Genomic DNA, 14,149 nt, shown 5'->3' with positions numbered 1-14,149 from the left:
CTCGCACCCCTTGTCCACTTATTCTGGTAAAAGAACCGCTCTCTTCCCTGGGAAGCACAGGCTGTACGTACGGATCAGGCTTGGCTCATTTTGCCTCTTACCCCATCCTCCCTATTCAGCCCTGGCCAAAGCATTTGCTCAGGAGAGGGCCGGTGACCCGAGACGACCAAATGGTCTTCCGTGAAATACACAGATGCTTACGAAGGAACTCTTTGCCCATTAGGACTGAGTGTAAAGTGGAGCTTCCTGCAGAAAACGATGGTAGGGAGACAGAGATTGGTCCACCTAGCAAAGTGGAGATAATCCAAGAAACAAATGAGAGGGAGTCCTGACAAAATCATGCTGGCTCTGGATCAGCTCTGCCTAGAGGTGTTCGCTTAGATTTTGGTCAATGAGCCCTAATTTGCTTCCGTTATTTGGGAGTTAAATTTTGACACTTACAGGTAAGAAAGTCCCAAGTAATACAAATACTATGCATTACCCTTTTGCCTGAAAAAGCTTAAACACACGTGAACTACGATTAAAAAAACATAAAGTGCCAAAATGGACTTAAGCATAGAGAACCTGAATAGACAAAAGGCCACAGAATTAAAAGGCAGGCAAATATCTACCCCTTAAAACGGAACCAAACACAGATGTTTTTATAAATAAAGCCTACCAAACTTTGAAGCAACAAGTAACTCCTGTTCTACAAATTATTCAAGAACAAAGAAAAAGATTAAATGTCTCCAAGTCCATTCTACAAGGCTAGCATAAGGCTGTTACCAAATTGGGAAAGGGAGATCATTAAAATAAGAAGTGAAATTGTCCCAGAAGTAAATATAAAAATCCTAAAGAAATAAGCAAACTCTAAAACTAAGTGGGGCTTATATGATATTGCAAGGATGGCTCAATACAAGGAAGCCTGTCTGTGGAAAGCAGCACAATAATAAAAGGAAGTCTTTTGGTTATTTCAATAGGCAGCGAGATCCATCACTATAAATGAAGGGGAAAAGCCGTCAGTAAGCTAGGAACAGAAGGAAACATTTTTAGCCTAATGAAGGTTATCTACCAGACACCTAAAGCAAGAATTGTGTTACATGACTCATGAGAACAGTTCCCACAGGGAGAAAAATGAAGGTGCCACCCACTATACTGGAGGCCCTGCCTCCATGACCCCTAAAAAGAAACAAGTATAAAGGACAAAGCTACCACCAGTAGGACATGATTGGACTGCCCAGAGAGCCAAGAGAATCAACTGAAAAACTATTAGCAGAAAAGAATTCCATTAGAGGGCGCCTGGGTGGCTCAGTCAGTTAAGTGTCTGCCTTTGGCTCAGATCATGATCCCAGGGTCCTGGGATGGAGCCCCACATCAGGCTCCCTGCTCAGCGGAGTCTGCTTCTCCCTTTCCCTCTGCCCCTCCTCCTGCTTGTGCTGTCAAATAAATAAACAATCTTAAAAAAATTTTTGATTAGATCAACTAGGGGAACAAAGACAGCTTTCCTAAATGCCAGCTGATAGAGATGTAATTTCAAAATATCCCATTCATAACAAATAACTAAAATTCCTAGTACTAAATTGAACCAGAAATGTGAAAGACCCATATGAAGACCACCTTACAAAGGAACGTACACACTCCATTTCTGGATAGGAAAATTCAGAACTATTAAGATAGCATTTTTCTCCACATCAAGCTGAGATTGAAAACCCTGCCAATGAAAATCTCAACAAGATTTTTAAATGGAAATTGACAAGTTCCTTCTAGAGTTCTTAAGTAAGAAAAAATATGAAATTTTCAAGGAACAGTGGGGCAGGGTGAGAGAGCTATGAGATTACCAGTCATGCCATAAAATACGGTATGTGCACATACATCAACGCAACAGATGAGAAACTCCAAAGAGACCCATATGTATGCAGGAATTTAGTTTATTTTAAAGTTTATATCTGTAAAGAATGACCCATTCAATAGATATAGAGACAAATGACTACCCCTTTAGAAAAAAAGTTGCCTCCCATAAAAAATAAATTTCAGACAAGTTAGATATACACACACATACGTATCCTTAACTAATCTGAAGTTTATTTTTTGTATATATACACATACACACAAATATATAGACATGTATGTATTTAAAGCTATACTAAGCTAATATAAAGGAAAGTGAACAACGAGGAGAAAAATGAAGTGGTAGCTGGAGAGGATGTGCAATTAACAACAGGTCTTTCAGACTGTGTTTTAGATGGGGGATTCTGATGCTAGCACCTCTGATGCTAACATACCCAGTACAGAGGACGGCAAAAAACAAAACTCACATAAACTCCTTACGCAAGAGGACAGCCAAGCTCCAAAGCACAAGAGAAAAGGTTTAAGTCCCACTGGATTATGTGGGGAAGTTAAAAGACAAGACGATCTATAAGCACATTTGTAGGGTTGGTAACGAGGAGGTGAGAATCCCCTCCAATGGCTATCATTTCTTAATGAAGTAGGTGGTGAACACCTAACAGGGGAAGGGGGAAATTGGTAGACAACACACAAGTTTTTAAATACGACATCCCAGAGATCTGCTAGGCAGTGCTGAGTGTCCACCTGAGGTTTGTAAATATGAATTTACAGTGAGTTAGGTTGGCTGTTTTCTCTGGTAGTTACTTGACCACAGGCACAGAAGTGAATGGCTGGGTTGCCCAGGGTTGGGTCTTACTAGATAAATACAGGTGAGGGAAACAAGGTTGAGTGGAGGCTGTGGACGGAATCGATGTTGCACAAGGAGGGAAGTGAAGATAGGACAATAATGGGAAGAATGTGTGTGTGGGGGGGGATGTGGATGAAAATACAGAGGAGGTAGTTGAGCAAATAAGCAAGAAAGCCAGGAGGTGGTGACTGTAGAGATATCTGAATTCAAGAGGGGCTGCAATTCCTATCCACGGCAGGCGTGCAGGGCGTGACCAACGAGGTAGGCAGCAGGCCTGGAATGGAAGACAAGGAACTAGGGGGTCACAGTGTTGAACAGAACCATCCATGGGATGGAGAAAATGGCAGCAGAAGCAGGGGTGGAAGACTCTAAGCCAGGAGATAAGCTGTTCAATGTCTGAACAGTGGTTAGAAGATCAAGGCCGACAATGAAGGAGTATATAACCAGAAATAAAAGCTTCAAGGGATGACGTGGTTTGCAGGAGAGCTGAGCAGTAGCGGTCTGGTTAGCCACAAAGAGACCACCAAGCAGAGGATGTACACGGCAGTATGGAGGTGGGCGCTCCTGCAGTCACGGTGACTAGAAAGCCAGAAAAAGCAGCTTACGAGGCACGATGAAATTCGTCCTGAGTGTCTCTTAGAGGCAGGGGGCACTAGGTCCTAGAGCTGTATTCCTGAATGCCCAAGTCAGTATTAATTGCAAGCTGGCAATACAGAGGGATTGCTCCCAGGTATTATTAAATACATGCAGGAAGGCACAGCACAGGGCCTGGGCTTACTGAGTGCCCAGTGAGAAAGAGAATCTAGGAAAGGTTCCAGCCATTCCCATTTCCTGCTCATTTAGGACTTGCACCTGAGGGACCCACCAAGGAGCAGTTTTTAACTTCACCACAAGTCCCTCCTCCCTCCAGAGAGCCACTCAGACACCAGCACAAGTCATCACCCACCAGGGGTTTAATTCTCCTCGAGCAGAAGGTCAGTTCAGAGAGGGGCCCTGTCTTGTCCCCCATCCCGGGGGGGGAAGAGCTGCAGAACACCCTGAGAATGTCCAAGCTCAGAGGAGCCAAGAACTCGTCTCTGAGCAAGAGAAGTGGGTCCGGGGACTCAGGCCGCCTCCTCCTCTTCACTCTCCTCCTCGCTCTCGTGATACTGTCTGCGGTTGGTGTTAACAAAGAGGTCAGAATCGTCTTCAGAGCTGGACTCTTCTCCTGATGACTGCGGCTCCGCTGGGAGTTCTGGCTGAGTCTGTCTGCATGGGGGAAAAGGGACAGGGTTAATCCAATGCCCTCTGGGAAAACCAGATCTGAATCAAGGAGCCCCACAAAAAGGAGGACCCCATGGCCAAGAAAAACTATCTAAAGACTACCTCACGCCCCACCTCAAAAGTGCGCTAAAACCACTGGTTTTAATAATAAGGATTCTACAACCACCAACTAACACTAAGTGGACTCACACCACATACGGAATATTACACTAAGCAATTTCACAAGCATTAACTCCTTTAATCCTCACAAAGCTCCCACTTTATAGATGAGTAGATCCAGGCTTAAGAGATCAAGCAACCTGCTTAAAATCATTCATTTACAAGTGGTAATACCATGATCTTAACCCAGGACATCTGACCTTCAAGCCGTACTCATAGCCACATCTTTAGGAGCACCCACCAGGGACACTACATAGGAAGAACGTTTCTATTTCCCCCTTAAGGCACCAAGGCCTGAACCCGTATTTTTTTGTCCTAAGGTTTCTCACCTATGCCTGTTGTTGTGTTTCTCGGCCACTTCTGAGAAGGCCTCAGGCCTGTGCCAAGAGAAGAGCCAGGGTCAGAAAGGACAGAAAACTCGATCAGCAAAAAAGCTCTTTTGAGCTATCCCTGCCTGGGATGCCATGATCTTCCCTCCTCCAATTTCACAGCTAGGAAGTCAGTCTCCCCAGAAATGAGGCAGCCAATGACCAAGGGGACTACCCTACCAGAGCCCTTCCTTCTGCAGAGAGCGCACATGGTCTTTGCACAGCACAAAGGAGATCTCGGCCTTCACTTTTTCTCCCTCTTCAATGGGGTCAACAATGAGAAAGTCCCCTGCAGGTAAGAGAGAACAAAAAACACAGTAGATCCTGCTTGTAACGGGGAAAGACAAGCTCACAGGAAATAGTTGTCTCCTAGAGGCTGCCTCTCTCACCTCTCTTGATCCAGATGTTCTTACGGTATTTGGAGGGCATGCTCACCAAGAAGCGCTGCCCTTGGGCTGTCTCCACTTCATGCAGATTGTTCCCTGGGGTCCTGAGTACCTGGTCCAAGAGACCAAGAACTAGTCAGCCTCATCAGTTAGCTCAAATATCCAGCTGTGCTGCACCCTACCCCCAACCTAGGAGCCCAAGGGGAGTAGAAGGATGGGGAGGCAGAGTAGCTTGTGCCCAATGCCACTCACCCTCACGATCTGCTGCTGGTCAGAGGGCACCATGTGCTCCCCCAGCACCTCCTTCACCACATGCTTCCTCTTGGTGGCCTGAGACATGCTGGGTCCTGTCCCAGGGGGGTGAGGGATGCAGAGACTGTCAGCTCCTCCTCCTGAGTTTCTTGGATGGCCAGTTCAGACCTGGGACTGTTCTGAAGACGGAGAGAGACCTTTTACTGAGGAGTGACTGTTTCCTGGTTAAGAATGTGAGCTCCAAAACCTAATTACTAGGATTCAAATCCTACCTTGGCTATTTCCTAGCTGTTCAACTTCCCTAGCTTCAGAGAAAAATAGTAGCTAACTCTGATCACTGTTAGTAGAATAAAATAATGCAAACAACATTTAGTACAGTGTATGGCACATAAAAACAACTCATGTTAGGGGCACCTGGGTGGCTCAGTCGGTTAAGCCTGTACCTTTGGCTCAGGTCATGATTCCAGGGTGCGCTCCCTGCTCAGTGGGGAGTCTGCTTCTCCTTCTCCCTCTGCCCCTCCACCTGCTTGTGCTCTCTAATAAATAAAATCTTAAAAAAAAAACCCTCATGTTATATGTACTGGCATAATCACAGAAACTAAATACATGTTCTACAGAAGTCATGCTGGCAATCTCTGGGGAAGGAATGCGCGATAAACTGTATCTTCCTCAACACGTTTGTACATTCTACGTGTAGCACATTCACACTCCACAGATGCTCAGTTGTTGTTGTTGTTTAACACACTACAGTCAGAAGCCAATTAGGAGACTCAGAGCGATGGTCCAAGCCAGGAACGAGTTAATAAAACATCGGGTAAGCCGGCTTGGCCGGCTGCATCGGCTAGATTTCTGACGTGGGTACTGAGAAGACAAGGACTGGTACCATCGAGGCTGATGGTTTCCAAAAGCAAACTCCGAAGTGTCACCTCTAGCTGCCGTCCCCTGCCCTCCTACCTCCCTATGCTAGAGCAAAGAAAGACGCTCAGAGACCCACACTTACTCTCTGGCCCTCGTCTCCCACGGGCGCTGCCCGAACGACCTCGTTCTCCAGGTTGGACGCTGAGAGCGGCTCGCCTACGACTCACACCGCAACTGAGTCAACGAGGGCACAGAAAAGGGGCCTGCCGGCGGTCAGGACGCTGGCGTGAACATAAACTCAAGTCCCCTGCGCCTCCGACTCCTACCCGACTCCTCCAGGCCCGGTGACAACGAGGACGACGCGAGTCCTCCTAAGTCGGACCCTTCCGAGCACCGTACTTCCGGTGCTATCTCGGAAGCCTATCGGCCACCTTCCCCTGCCTTGTCCGTGCCTCGAACTCTTCCCCTCGCCGAGTCGGCCACGGCTAAGTTCTTGAGTTCCCGATGCCGCGTAGCGGGGAATGGAGTTTTCTCGAAGGCCTCAGCTCCCTGAGACCGGACATGCTGCCCGAGAAGCGAGACCATAGAAGGCAGCCGGGCTTCCCGCGAGGCAACCCGAAAGCGGTGCCTACTAAGGACTCTGTTGAGGTCGGGACAGCCTCATCTCTATGGCTCTATGCGGCTAGAAGTGCCCAATTCGGAATTTTTTTAAAGGCGGCTCTTGAGGCGACCCGGAAGCGGAAGTGGAAGAAAGTTCTAGTGGGTTGGCGGTATCGGTGGGAGCAGCCGGGTGGCGGGAGGAGCCGTTACAGGAGCCGGAGCTGCCGGTGAGCGCTCGCTGCGGAGCAGGGCCCGAGCTGGAGGCGGGAGGCGGTGCGGGGAGGAGGGGAGGAAAGGGGCCTTGGCGCCGTAGCGGGCCAGAGGATGCGCCCTCAGAGAGGGCCCGGGCCGCTCGCTGTGTGGGGGAGAGGGCGGGGCGCGGCGCGGCGGCGCGTGGAGGGGGCGGGGCGGTGGGCGGGGACTGTGGGCGGGGCGGGGCGGGACTCCAAGCGGGGACCCGGAGGGGCTGAGGGAGCCGATGTGCGCGCTCCGGGCCCGCGCGCGCTCGCTCTGTGAGCGGTGCGTGCGGGCGAGCGGGGCCGAGAGACCTTTCATTTGATTTTTCAGGCCGTGGAGCCGCTCCAGGCGGGTTCAGTGCCTTCTTAGTCCCCCAAGGTCACAGAGGGAGTGACAGCTTCAGGGAGGGCCCCGGCTATCGACTCTGGGAAATCTTCCCACTACCGCGCCTGCGCCACCTGTGAGGGCAGGCTGGTTTTTCCTCTGGGGCAGCACGAAAACCCAGTTCCCGCAGAGAACCATTGTTCTGCGTAGCCGGGGAAAGGCTCTTCTTGGACCTCAGTTCTCACATCCGTGAACTGAGGAGAGTTGAGTTAGCAGCCCTAATGGCTGGTTTCGCTTTCTCTTAACGACATTGCACTGGGCCCTTGGGAGTTCCCGGTTTTCAGCCCTAACTACCTTTTCTTGGGATTCCCAGATTAAGCTGATCAAGATGACAACCTCCCAAAAGCACCGAGACTTCGTGGCAGAGCCCATGGGGGAAAAGCCAGTGGGGAGCCTGGCCGGGATTGGTGAAGTCTTGGGCAAGAAGCTGGAGGAAAGGGGCTTTGACAAGGTGTGGGGTGGCTGCACGCACCTGGGAAGGGCTGGGGGTGGCGGACTACCATATTGCCTGGCACTTTGGGGTTGAGGAAAGTGAGAGTAGCTCTTGGGGGTGGCCAGTGGCGTGTGATCTGAAGAGACAGCCACAGCCTGCCCTACTTCTTAGGCTCATGCGCTTTGAATGCCACAAAAGTGGCCTTCTTGTTCTTCCTTGGTCCCACAGAGCAGTTAGCAGCATGCCCTTTACTTTGCCTGTTTTGCAGGCCTATGTGGTCCTTGGCCAGTTTCTGGTGCTAAAGAAAGATGAAGATCTCTTCCGGGAATGGCTGAAGGACACATGTGGTGCCAATGCCAAGCAGTCCCGGGACTGCTTCGGGTGCCTTCGAGAGTGGTGCGACGCCTTCTTGTGAGGCTCTCTTGGGGAGCCCCCAGTCCCTAGCCCCAGCATTGAGTCTCCGGAGTTTGCAGCCGCATGGGGACTCCTCCCCTGTCCTCTACAAAGGAAGAGATTGCTGTTGTTGTACTCACTTTTGATGTACTTCAAGGTCTTCTGGGAGTTCTCTCCCCTCACCATTTCAACTTTTTTGAAATTCTCGCTCTTGCATGCATCTCCCTTGTTCCCCTGCCAGTTTCATGTCAACAATTATCAGCTTTTCCGAGTGGATTCCTGCCCTTCTTTCACCCCCTATCCCCACTGGTCTGTTTTATGCTATTTGGCTCCTTTTTTTTGGCAGAATAGTCACTGTCCTTGTAAAGTTTTTTAAATCAATAAAGTCAGTGGCCTTCATGATTGGGCTTCATGTGTTGAAAAGCGGGTGGGCTGGGACTTCCCCAGGGACTGAGCAGGTCTGCCACACTCCTTATCGGTGCAGATCGAAACTGGCAGCTTCCTTTCCACTCTGGAGGGCAGCCACCCTAGCCACATGGGCCTCAGGCAGGTGCCTTGGAGTGTCCCTTAGTAATCTGGCAGAGAGTGTGGGTTGATCCCTTTCTGGGATCTGGGTGGGCTGTGATGTTCCAGATGTCAGCCGAGTCAACAGCTGGGCTAGGCAGCACCTGGTGGAAAAGTCAGTGGGAGTCGGATACCAGGAAGAGGGTGGGTCAAATGTGGGTTAGAGTTCACCTGCCAAATGTCATGTGCTCACCTGGTCTCTGGGAGGAGTGGGCAGGGCTCTGGTTGTCTGCCTGGCGCTCTCTTAGGGAGGCAGAAAGAACATGGACGTCACAGCTATGGGGGCTTGAGTGAGCTACACTTTTGTTGGGGACATTTTTGTCCTGGTACTTTGTTGAACACTCAGTATGAACCAGGCCCATGGCTAAGATCTTTGCAAACATTTTTTTCTCCCACAGTAATGAGTAATTGTTTTCTCTTTTATAGGTGAGGAAACCAGAGGCTCAGAAAGACTGAGTAATTTGACTGGATTTACTGCTAGGAAGGAGCCAGGTTGGTTCTCAAAATGTAACTCAAAACCCATGTACCTGAGGGCCCTTTGTTCCCTGGTCATGTCACTTGGCCTCCCTGAGCCTCTGTTTCCCCACTTGGAAAATGAGGTGGTTAGACCAGAGGAAATGCTAGCTGTATGGCACCCAGTCCTGCTTGGACTTCATTCCTTCCACGGAGCATCGTTGAGGAACTACTTGCTTTCAGAATTTTCCTCAGAGGGTTTACAGTCCGGTGAGGAGAGAATGACAGATATTAAATGCAAAAATTGGGAAACCCTGAGAAGTTTCTTGTGATCTCAGGGTAGGGAAAAGTTGATAAATTAAACTCCATTATAGAAATTTTGTTTGTCTAAAGAAATCACGAAACGGGTGGCAATGCTAACCCAGGGTGGGAAAGGATATTTGCAGTACACGTAAGCAACACGGGACTGCATCCAGAGGAGGAAACTATGATGAAGACAAAGCCGACAACACGGTAGAGAAAGAGTAAAAGACCTGTAAGGCAGTCACGAGAGGAATACCCAGATGGTGAATAAGCTCTCGAAAAGGTGGTCGGTCACAGCAGTAATCAGAAACGCAAATGAGATGCCATTACACACTCCTTGGCAAAAATTCTAAAGTCAAACAATACTAAGTGCTGATAAAGGAATGGAGCAACAGTTTCTGATATCCAGCTGGTGGGAGTGTAAATTGGCCTGAACCCTTGGGAAAACAGTTGGGCGTTTTCTAGTAAAGCTGAAGATAAGACCCGTCCCATGACCCGGTGGTTCCACTCCCAGAGCTGTTTCTAAGGACACTGGTACACCTGCACCTGAATGTGTGTTCACCGCAGCTTTATTTATAACAACCCCCAAGGCTGTCCATACCAGTGAAAACGAACAAATGACAGGTGAATTTCAATGCTGAGCAAATGAAACAAAATGTCAAATAGTGTGATTCCATTCAGGTAAAGTTGACAAGTGGATTCTTGCTCAGTAATCTCTATTGGTGGTAAAACTAGAAAAAGCAAGGAAATGCTTATTGCAAAAATCAATAGTAGAAAGAAGTGTAATGACCTTTGTGGGAAGGAGGCAGGTGTGAGGAGTAGGGGGCTTGGGGGTGGGGGGTGGCAGTTTCCACGTCTTGACCTGTGTGGTGGTAATACCTGTGTGGTGGTAATACGGGCATTGACGAAGTATCTGCTAACTAAACAGAAAGGTTCTTTGTGCTTTTCTGAATATTAGCTACATCTCTGAACAGTAGAAGGATAAAAAGGAAACCAAAAGTAAAGCCCCAGGAATAGAGCAATTTTGTGATTAGTTGGAGATCATGACGGTTATAGTAGGAATGAGGGTTCAGTGCAGGGCTGGGTCTGGAAAGTGAGCAGCTGCCCTGGGACGGTACCAGGTGGCCAGAGCAGGGCCCAGCTTGTGTTACCACTTCCTGGGATGGCGCCCACTTCCTGGGAGGGCACCGGCCCAACTCCCAGATTGAGCTCGTAATTCAGACTGTCCCTAGAGTTTCAATCTATGTTTCTGATGCTTTCCTGGATGGGTCCAGGGTCACCTCAGAGTCCCCTCAGCCTTGACCCTTTGTGTTGTGATGCTGTCACACGGGCCTGGGGTGCTTAGGCGGGAGCTTGGCAGGCCATGGCCTTCCCCTACCTCAGTCCTGATACTGCCAGATTGTTGCTCATTCTCTTTAGGTAATGGAGACTCCCTCCTCCACAACACCCTTCCCGTGGCTCCTACCTGTGCTGGTTGTCAGGTTTTGCCTCTCGTGGTTCTGGCACTGGGATCCACCCAGCAGAAGGCTGTGGGATGCGCTGCCTGTTTCTTCCCCACTGTGGGCTCTACTCTGCGTCGCCCACAGGCTGAAGGGGCTGGAGTCTGCTTTCTCACCTCTTGCTTGGGGCTCAGGCAGTGTCTGTGACATGTTAGTAGGTTGAAACCCTTTATCGGGGTCCTAAATTGCATCCCACACAAGTTCCTGGTTCAGTCCTAGAGCAGCAGGAGACAAAGGGCATCTAGAATGTACCATATGACGGTGTGGCTTCGGAGATCCAGCCCCAACTTAGCCTGCAGGACAAAGGGACCAAGGCCCAGAATGTTGGAGAAAGCAGACCCAAGTGGGGATTCGTGGGAGGTTATTTAAATGTCAGCCGAGGGGGCGCCTGGGTGGCGCAGTGGGTTAAGCATCTGACTCTTGGTTTTAGCTCAGGTTGTGATCTCGGGGTCATGAGATCGAGCCCCACATCACTGCCCATGTCACACCCTGCGCTTCGTACAGAGTCTGCTTAAGTCTGTTTCTCCCTCTCTCTCTGCCTTTATCCCCCAAAATAAATAAATCTTAAAAAAAAAAAAAAAAGTCAGCCTCCAAACTGCTCAACAGGCTGTGCCTGGCCGGGGGACATGGGAAGTCAGCAAATATTGACCAGTGTTCCTTTCCTGCTACACCCAGCCAGAACTTGACCCCCTCAGCCAGTCTAGTCATGCATGCTCAGATCTGGCCCAGAGCTTGGAGTGAACCCAACTCCCATGCTCTGGGGTCCTGAAGGGATCCCGCTGACCCTGGAAGAAAGTAAGGAGAAACTACAGGACGGACCCAAGGCCAAGACACACCTTCCCAGTCTGCCTCAGTAGCAGACCAGATGGTGTGAAAGGCTGAGAGTCTGTGCTCATGACTATCAACCTCCTTCCCTGTTGCCCCCCTCCCTGCAGGGACCCAGGGCTCTTTCTGTTGTCACTTCTGGCCTTGACTGATAATAGCCTGAAGGAGCCAGCCAGACCTGGTTCTGATCTCAGTTCCTCCTTGACTTGCTGTGTGACCCGGAGCCACTTGCTCACTGTTGTGAGCCTCATCTCCTCTGCCACCTGGTGCAGGTTTGTAAAGATTCAAGCAGCTAATGAACTAAAGCCCCTGGCACTTAGGAGCGCTCCTCCACAGATGGGATTTTTAATCACGGTTGGATCGTTGGATTGCAGCTTTCCTTGCCTTAACGTCTCCTTCCTGGGATGTGGTTAGGGAAAGGGGAGCAGAGCCCTGGGGGAGGGAATATCCGTGGCCCAGCTGAAAGTTTTGGAGAAGAGGGTTGGTTCTGTGGGCAGCACAAAAGCCCTGAGTAGCCTCATCCCAGGATGAAGAGGATGTCGAGGGCCCACACTGGTCAGCAAGACTCTTTCGGCCAGGGGCAAGAGAGAGCCCAATCTGGATTGGGATGCCCGGGCCACAGTAAAAATGGAGACTGCGCCCCATGGCCAGTAGGCGTGGCCAACCCTGAGCACATACCTGGCCCAGGCCGCCTTCTGGAAGTCAGAGGGGTCCAAGCAGGATGGAGTCCCAGGCTGAGGGCTCTTCTTCAGATGAGACCCACAGCCCTGAGAACATCCTCTTGGAGCACCCCTGCCCCCAGGGAGCCTCCCCCTACACAGCCGACCTCATATCCCCATGGAGAGGTCCAGGACTCGCACAGTAGGATGCTGACACGTGGGTGCCACCAGACTCCACCACTGACACTTTTCCTTTGGCCCCCCAACCCCTTAGTAAAACAGCTTCTGCCGAGCGGTTATGAGGATGAGCAAGCGTGTGGAGGCCCGGTGCAAGGCCTGGCGCATAGAAGCCAGTAATTGTTGGTTTCCCTTCCCCATCCATCTTTGCCCACACTAGCTGTGTGACCTTAGACAAGTGACCTGACCTCTCTGATTAACTTCCTTCATCCAAAAAATGAGGTTGAGGCTTACTGCCGAAGAGTGCTTATGATAGACCAGTGGGTGAAAGGTCTTTGGAGGTTGTTCGTTAGGTTGTGGTACTCGTCTACACCGGTGCAAAGGAGTGATGGGTAGGGTAGGAGTGAGTGAGCTAGGGACCCATTGGCCCTTAGTGAATCAGAGACCAGGCCTTGGCTATTTTTCCAGGGAGCTATTGGCCGAGCTCCCAAGTAATGGCAAAGCAGGCCTGGGAGAGCCCCCAGGGGGGCTGCCTCTCGGTCCTCTGCCCTGCACAGCCGTCCTGAGTCTCTTTACGCCCTCCCGGGTTCTCTGAGGTTCTCTGAGGTTGGGTTTCTGCCTGGCCTTGGCCTCCTCATTAAGCCACACACGAGCCAGCTCTCCCACAAACTGGGGTCTGTCCCTTTAAGGCAGACACCTGAGCCTGCCACTTGTGACTCTTCCTTGGAATCCCAGATTGGTTTTCACAGCTGGGCCCAGGGGGTGGGGAGCAGCTGGTCCGGGTCTCTCTGAGAGGAAATCACTGCGCTTCCTGGCCCTGGAGTTCCGAGGGGCCGCGAATTATGCCTGCTTAGAATATTCATCATCCATCATCGTAATAGCTACCAACGGTTTGTCAAGTGCTGTAAACCACTACCTCTTCCAAGCCCCAAGCGAGATCCTTGGAGGCCCTAAGCACTGACAAGACCTCAGGGTCCCAGGGCAAAAAGCCCCACCTCCCCTCTGCAATATGTGATTAAAAGTATAAGCTACACTGAACTCTAAAACATGAATAAGGAAGTCCACCAAGGTTCAGACTCTTCTTGTGGGAGCTACTTCAGTGCTGTTTATTAAACCAGATTTTTCTAAAAAAACTCAGCGAGCGCCCTATTTTGTTGCTGCCTCCAGCTTGCACTGAACACCTATGGGTGGCCCAGTCCCAGGCGTTAACGTCAGAATAACCTTAGCAGGTAAGGGTTGTCCCCTTTCCTCAGAGGATGACGGTGAGACCTCGGGAGGCCAAGGGACTTGTCCAAGTCACCAGTCAGTAAATGGCAGAGCCTCTACGACGCTCCACCCCACTTCCTGGCCATTCTTGTCCTGTGGGCTCAGTCTGGTTTGAGAGCACAGATTTGAGTCGTCTGCTTGGGCTCAAAAGCCAGTGTCATCATTTACTATTTACTACCTGGTGTCCTTGGGCAAATTCGTTCTCACCTCTGCTTTCGGTTTCTTCCTCTTCGGGAAGTGGAAACATTACTAATTCCCATTTCTGGCTGTGAGGGTCAAACAGCGCCCCGCTCAGCGCACCAGGCTCCTTTCCTACTGTTTTCATAGGACCAGGCCTTCTCCAAGCACTTGACCTGTTGAGTCCTCACAGCAACCCGTTTTACAGAGAGGGAGACTGAG

General features: G+C 50.3%; 2 protein-coding genes across 4 annotated transcripts; one reads left to right on the top strand and one right to left on the bottom strand.

Moving 5' to 3' along the window:
- Positions 1–2,039: 2,039 nt before the first annotated feature.
- EIF1AD (eukaryotic translation initiation factor 1A domain containing) lies at positions 2,040–6,398 on the bottom strand. 2 transcript variants are annotated; one of them, XM_025878551.2, is made up of 6 exons: positions 6,100–6,398; positions 5,100–5,278; positions 4,851–4,959; positions 4,642–4,750; positions 4,423–4,470; positions 2,040–3,919 (listed from the first exon to the last, which is right to left on the bottom strand). In XM_025878551.2, exons 2-6 carry the CDS (start codon positions 5,184–5,186, stop codon positions 3,775–3,777), a joined length of 498 nt encoding a protein of 165 aa, XP_025734336.1. In that variant the 5' UTR covers positions 5,187–5,278; positions 6,100–6,398; the 3' UTR covers positions 2,040–3,774. The 2 variants fall into 2 exon arrangements, with proteins under 2 accessions (XP_025734336.1, XP_025734337.1); XM_025878552.2 differs by lacking the exon at positions 6,100–6,398 and adding an exon at positions 5,543–5,660.
- Positions 6,399–6,647: 249 nt separating this feature from the next.
- Positions 6,648–8,403, top strand: BANF1 (barrier to autointegration nuclear assembly factor 1). Of its 2 annotated transcripts, none has more exons than XM_025878553.2 (3): positions 6,648–6,784; positions 7,492–7,629; positions 7,880–8,403. In XM_025878553.2, exons 2-3 carry the CDS (start codon positions 7,507–7,509, stop codon positions 8,024–8,026), a joined length of 270 nt encoding a protein of 89 aa, XP_025734338.1. In that variant the 5' UTR covers positions 6,648–6,784; positions 7,492–7,506; the 3' UTR covers positions 8,027–8,403. The 2 variants fall into 2 exon arrangements, with proteins under 2 accessions (XP_025734338.1, XP_073739560.1); XM_073883459.1 differs by lacking the exon at positions 6,648–6,784 and adding an exon at positions 7,016–7,076.
- The last annotated feature ends 5,746 nt before the right edge of the window (positions 8,404–14,149 follow it).

This window comes from Callorhinus ursinus, unplaced genomic scaffold, assembly GCF_003265705.2.
Source record: "Callorhinus ursinus isolate GAN/ISIS: 27379988/994484 unplaced genomic scaffold, GSC_fseal_2.0 scaffold51, whole genome shotgun sequence".
NCBI classification, from domain to species: Eukaryota; Metazoa; Chordata; class Mammalia; order Carnivora; family Otariidae; genus Callorhinus; species Callorhinus ursinus.
The sequence above is the reverse complement of the archived record's forward strand: the minus strand, read 5'-3'. Positions and strand labels throughout refer to the sequence as shown.

What these genes read in the sequence shown, in the direction of transcription:
- EIF1AD (XM_025878551.2), bottom strand. Translation starts at nt 5,186, where the DNA reads ATGTCTCAGGCCACCAAGAGGAAGCATGTGGTGAAGGAGGTGCTGGGG. An exon ending in ACCAGCAGCAGATCGTGAGG is followed by an intron (nt 4,960 to 5,099) that starts GTGAGTGGCATT and finishes CTCTTGGACCAG; the next exon opens with GTACTCAGGACCCCAGGGAA. An exon ending in CTGCAGAAGGAAGGGCTCTG is followed by an intron (nt 4,471 to 4,641) that starts GTAGGGTAGTCC and finishes CTCTTGGCACAG; the next exon opens with GCCTGAGGCCTTCTCAGAAG.
- BANF1 (XM_025878553.2), top strand. Translation starts at nt 7,507, where the DNA reads ATGACAACCTCCCAAAAGCACCGAGACTTCGTGGCAGAGCCCATGGGG. An exon ending in AGGAAAGGGGCTTTGACAAG is followed by an intron (nt 7,630 to 7,879) that starts GTGTGGGGTGGC and finishes CCTGTTTTGCAG; the next exon opens with GCCTATGTGGTCCTTGGCCA.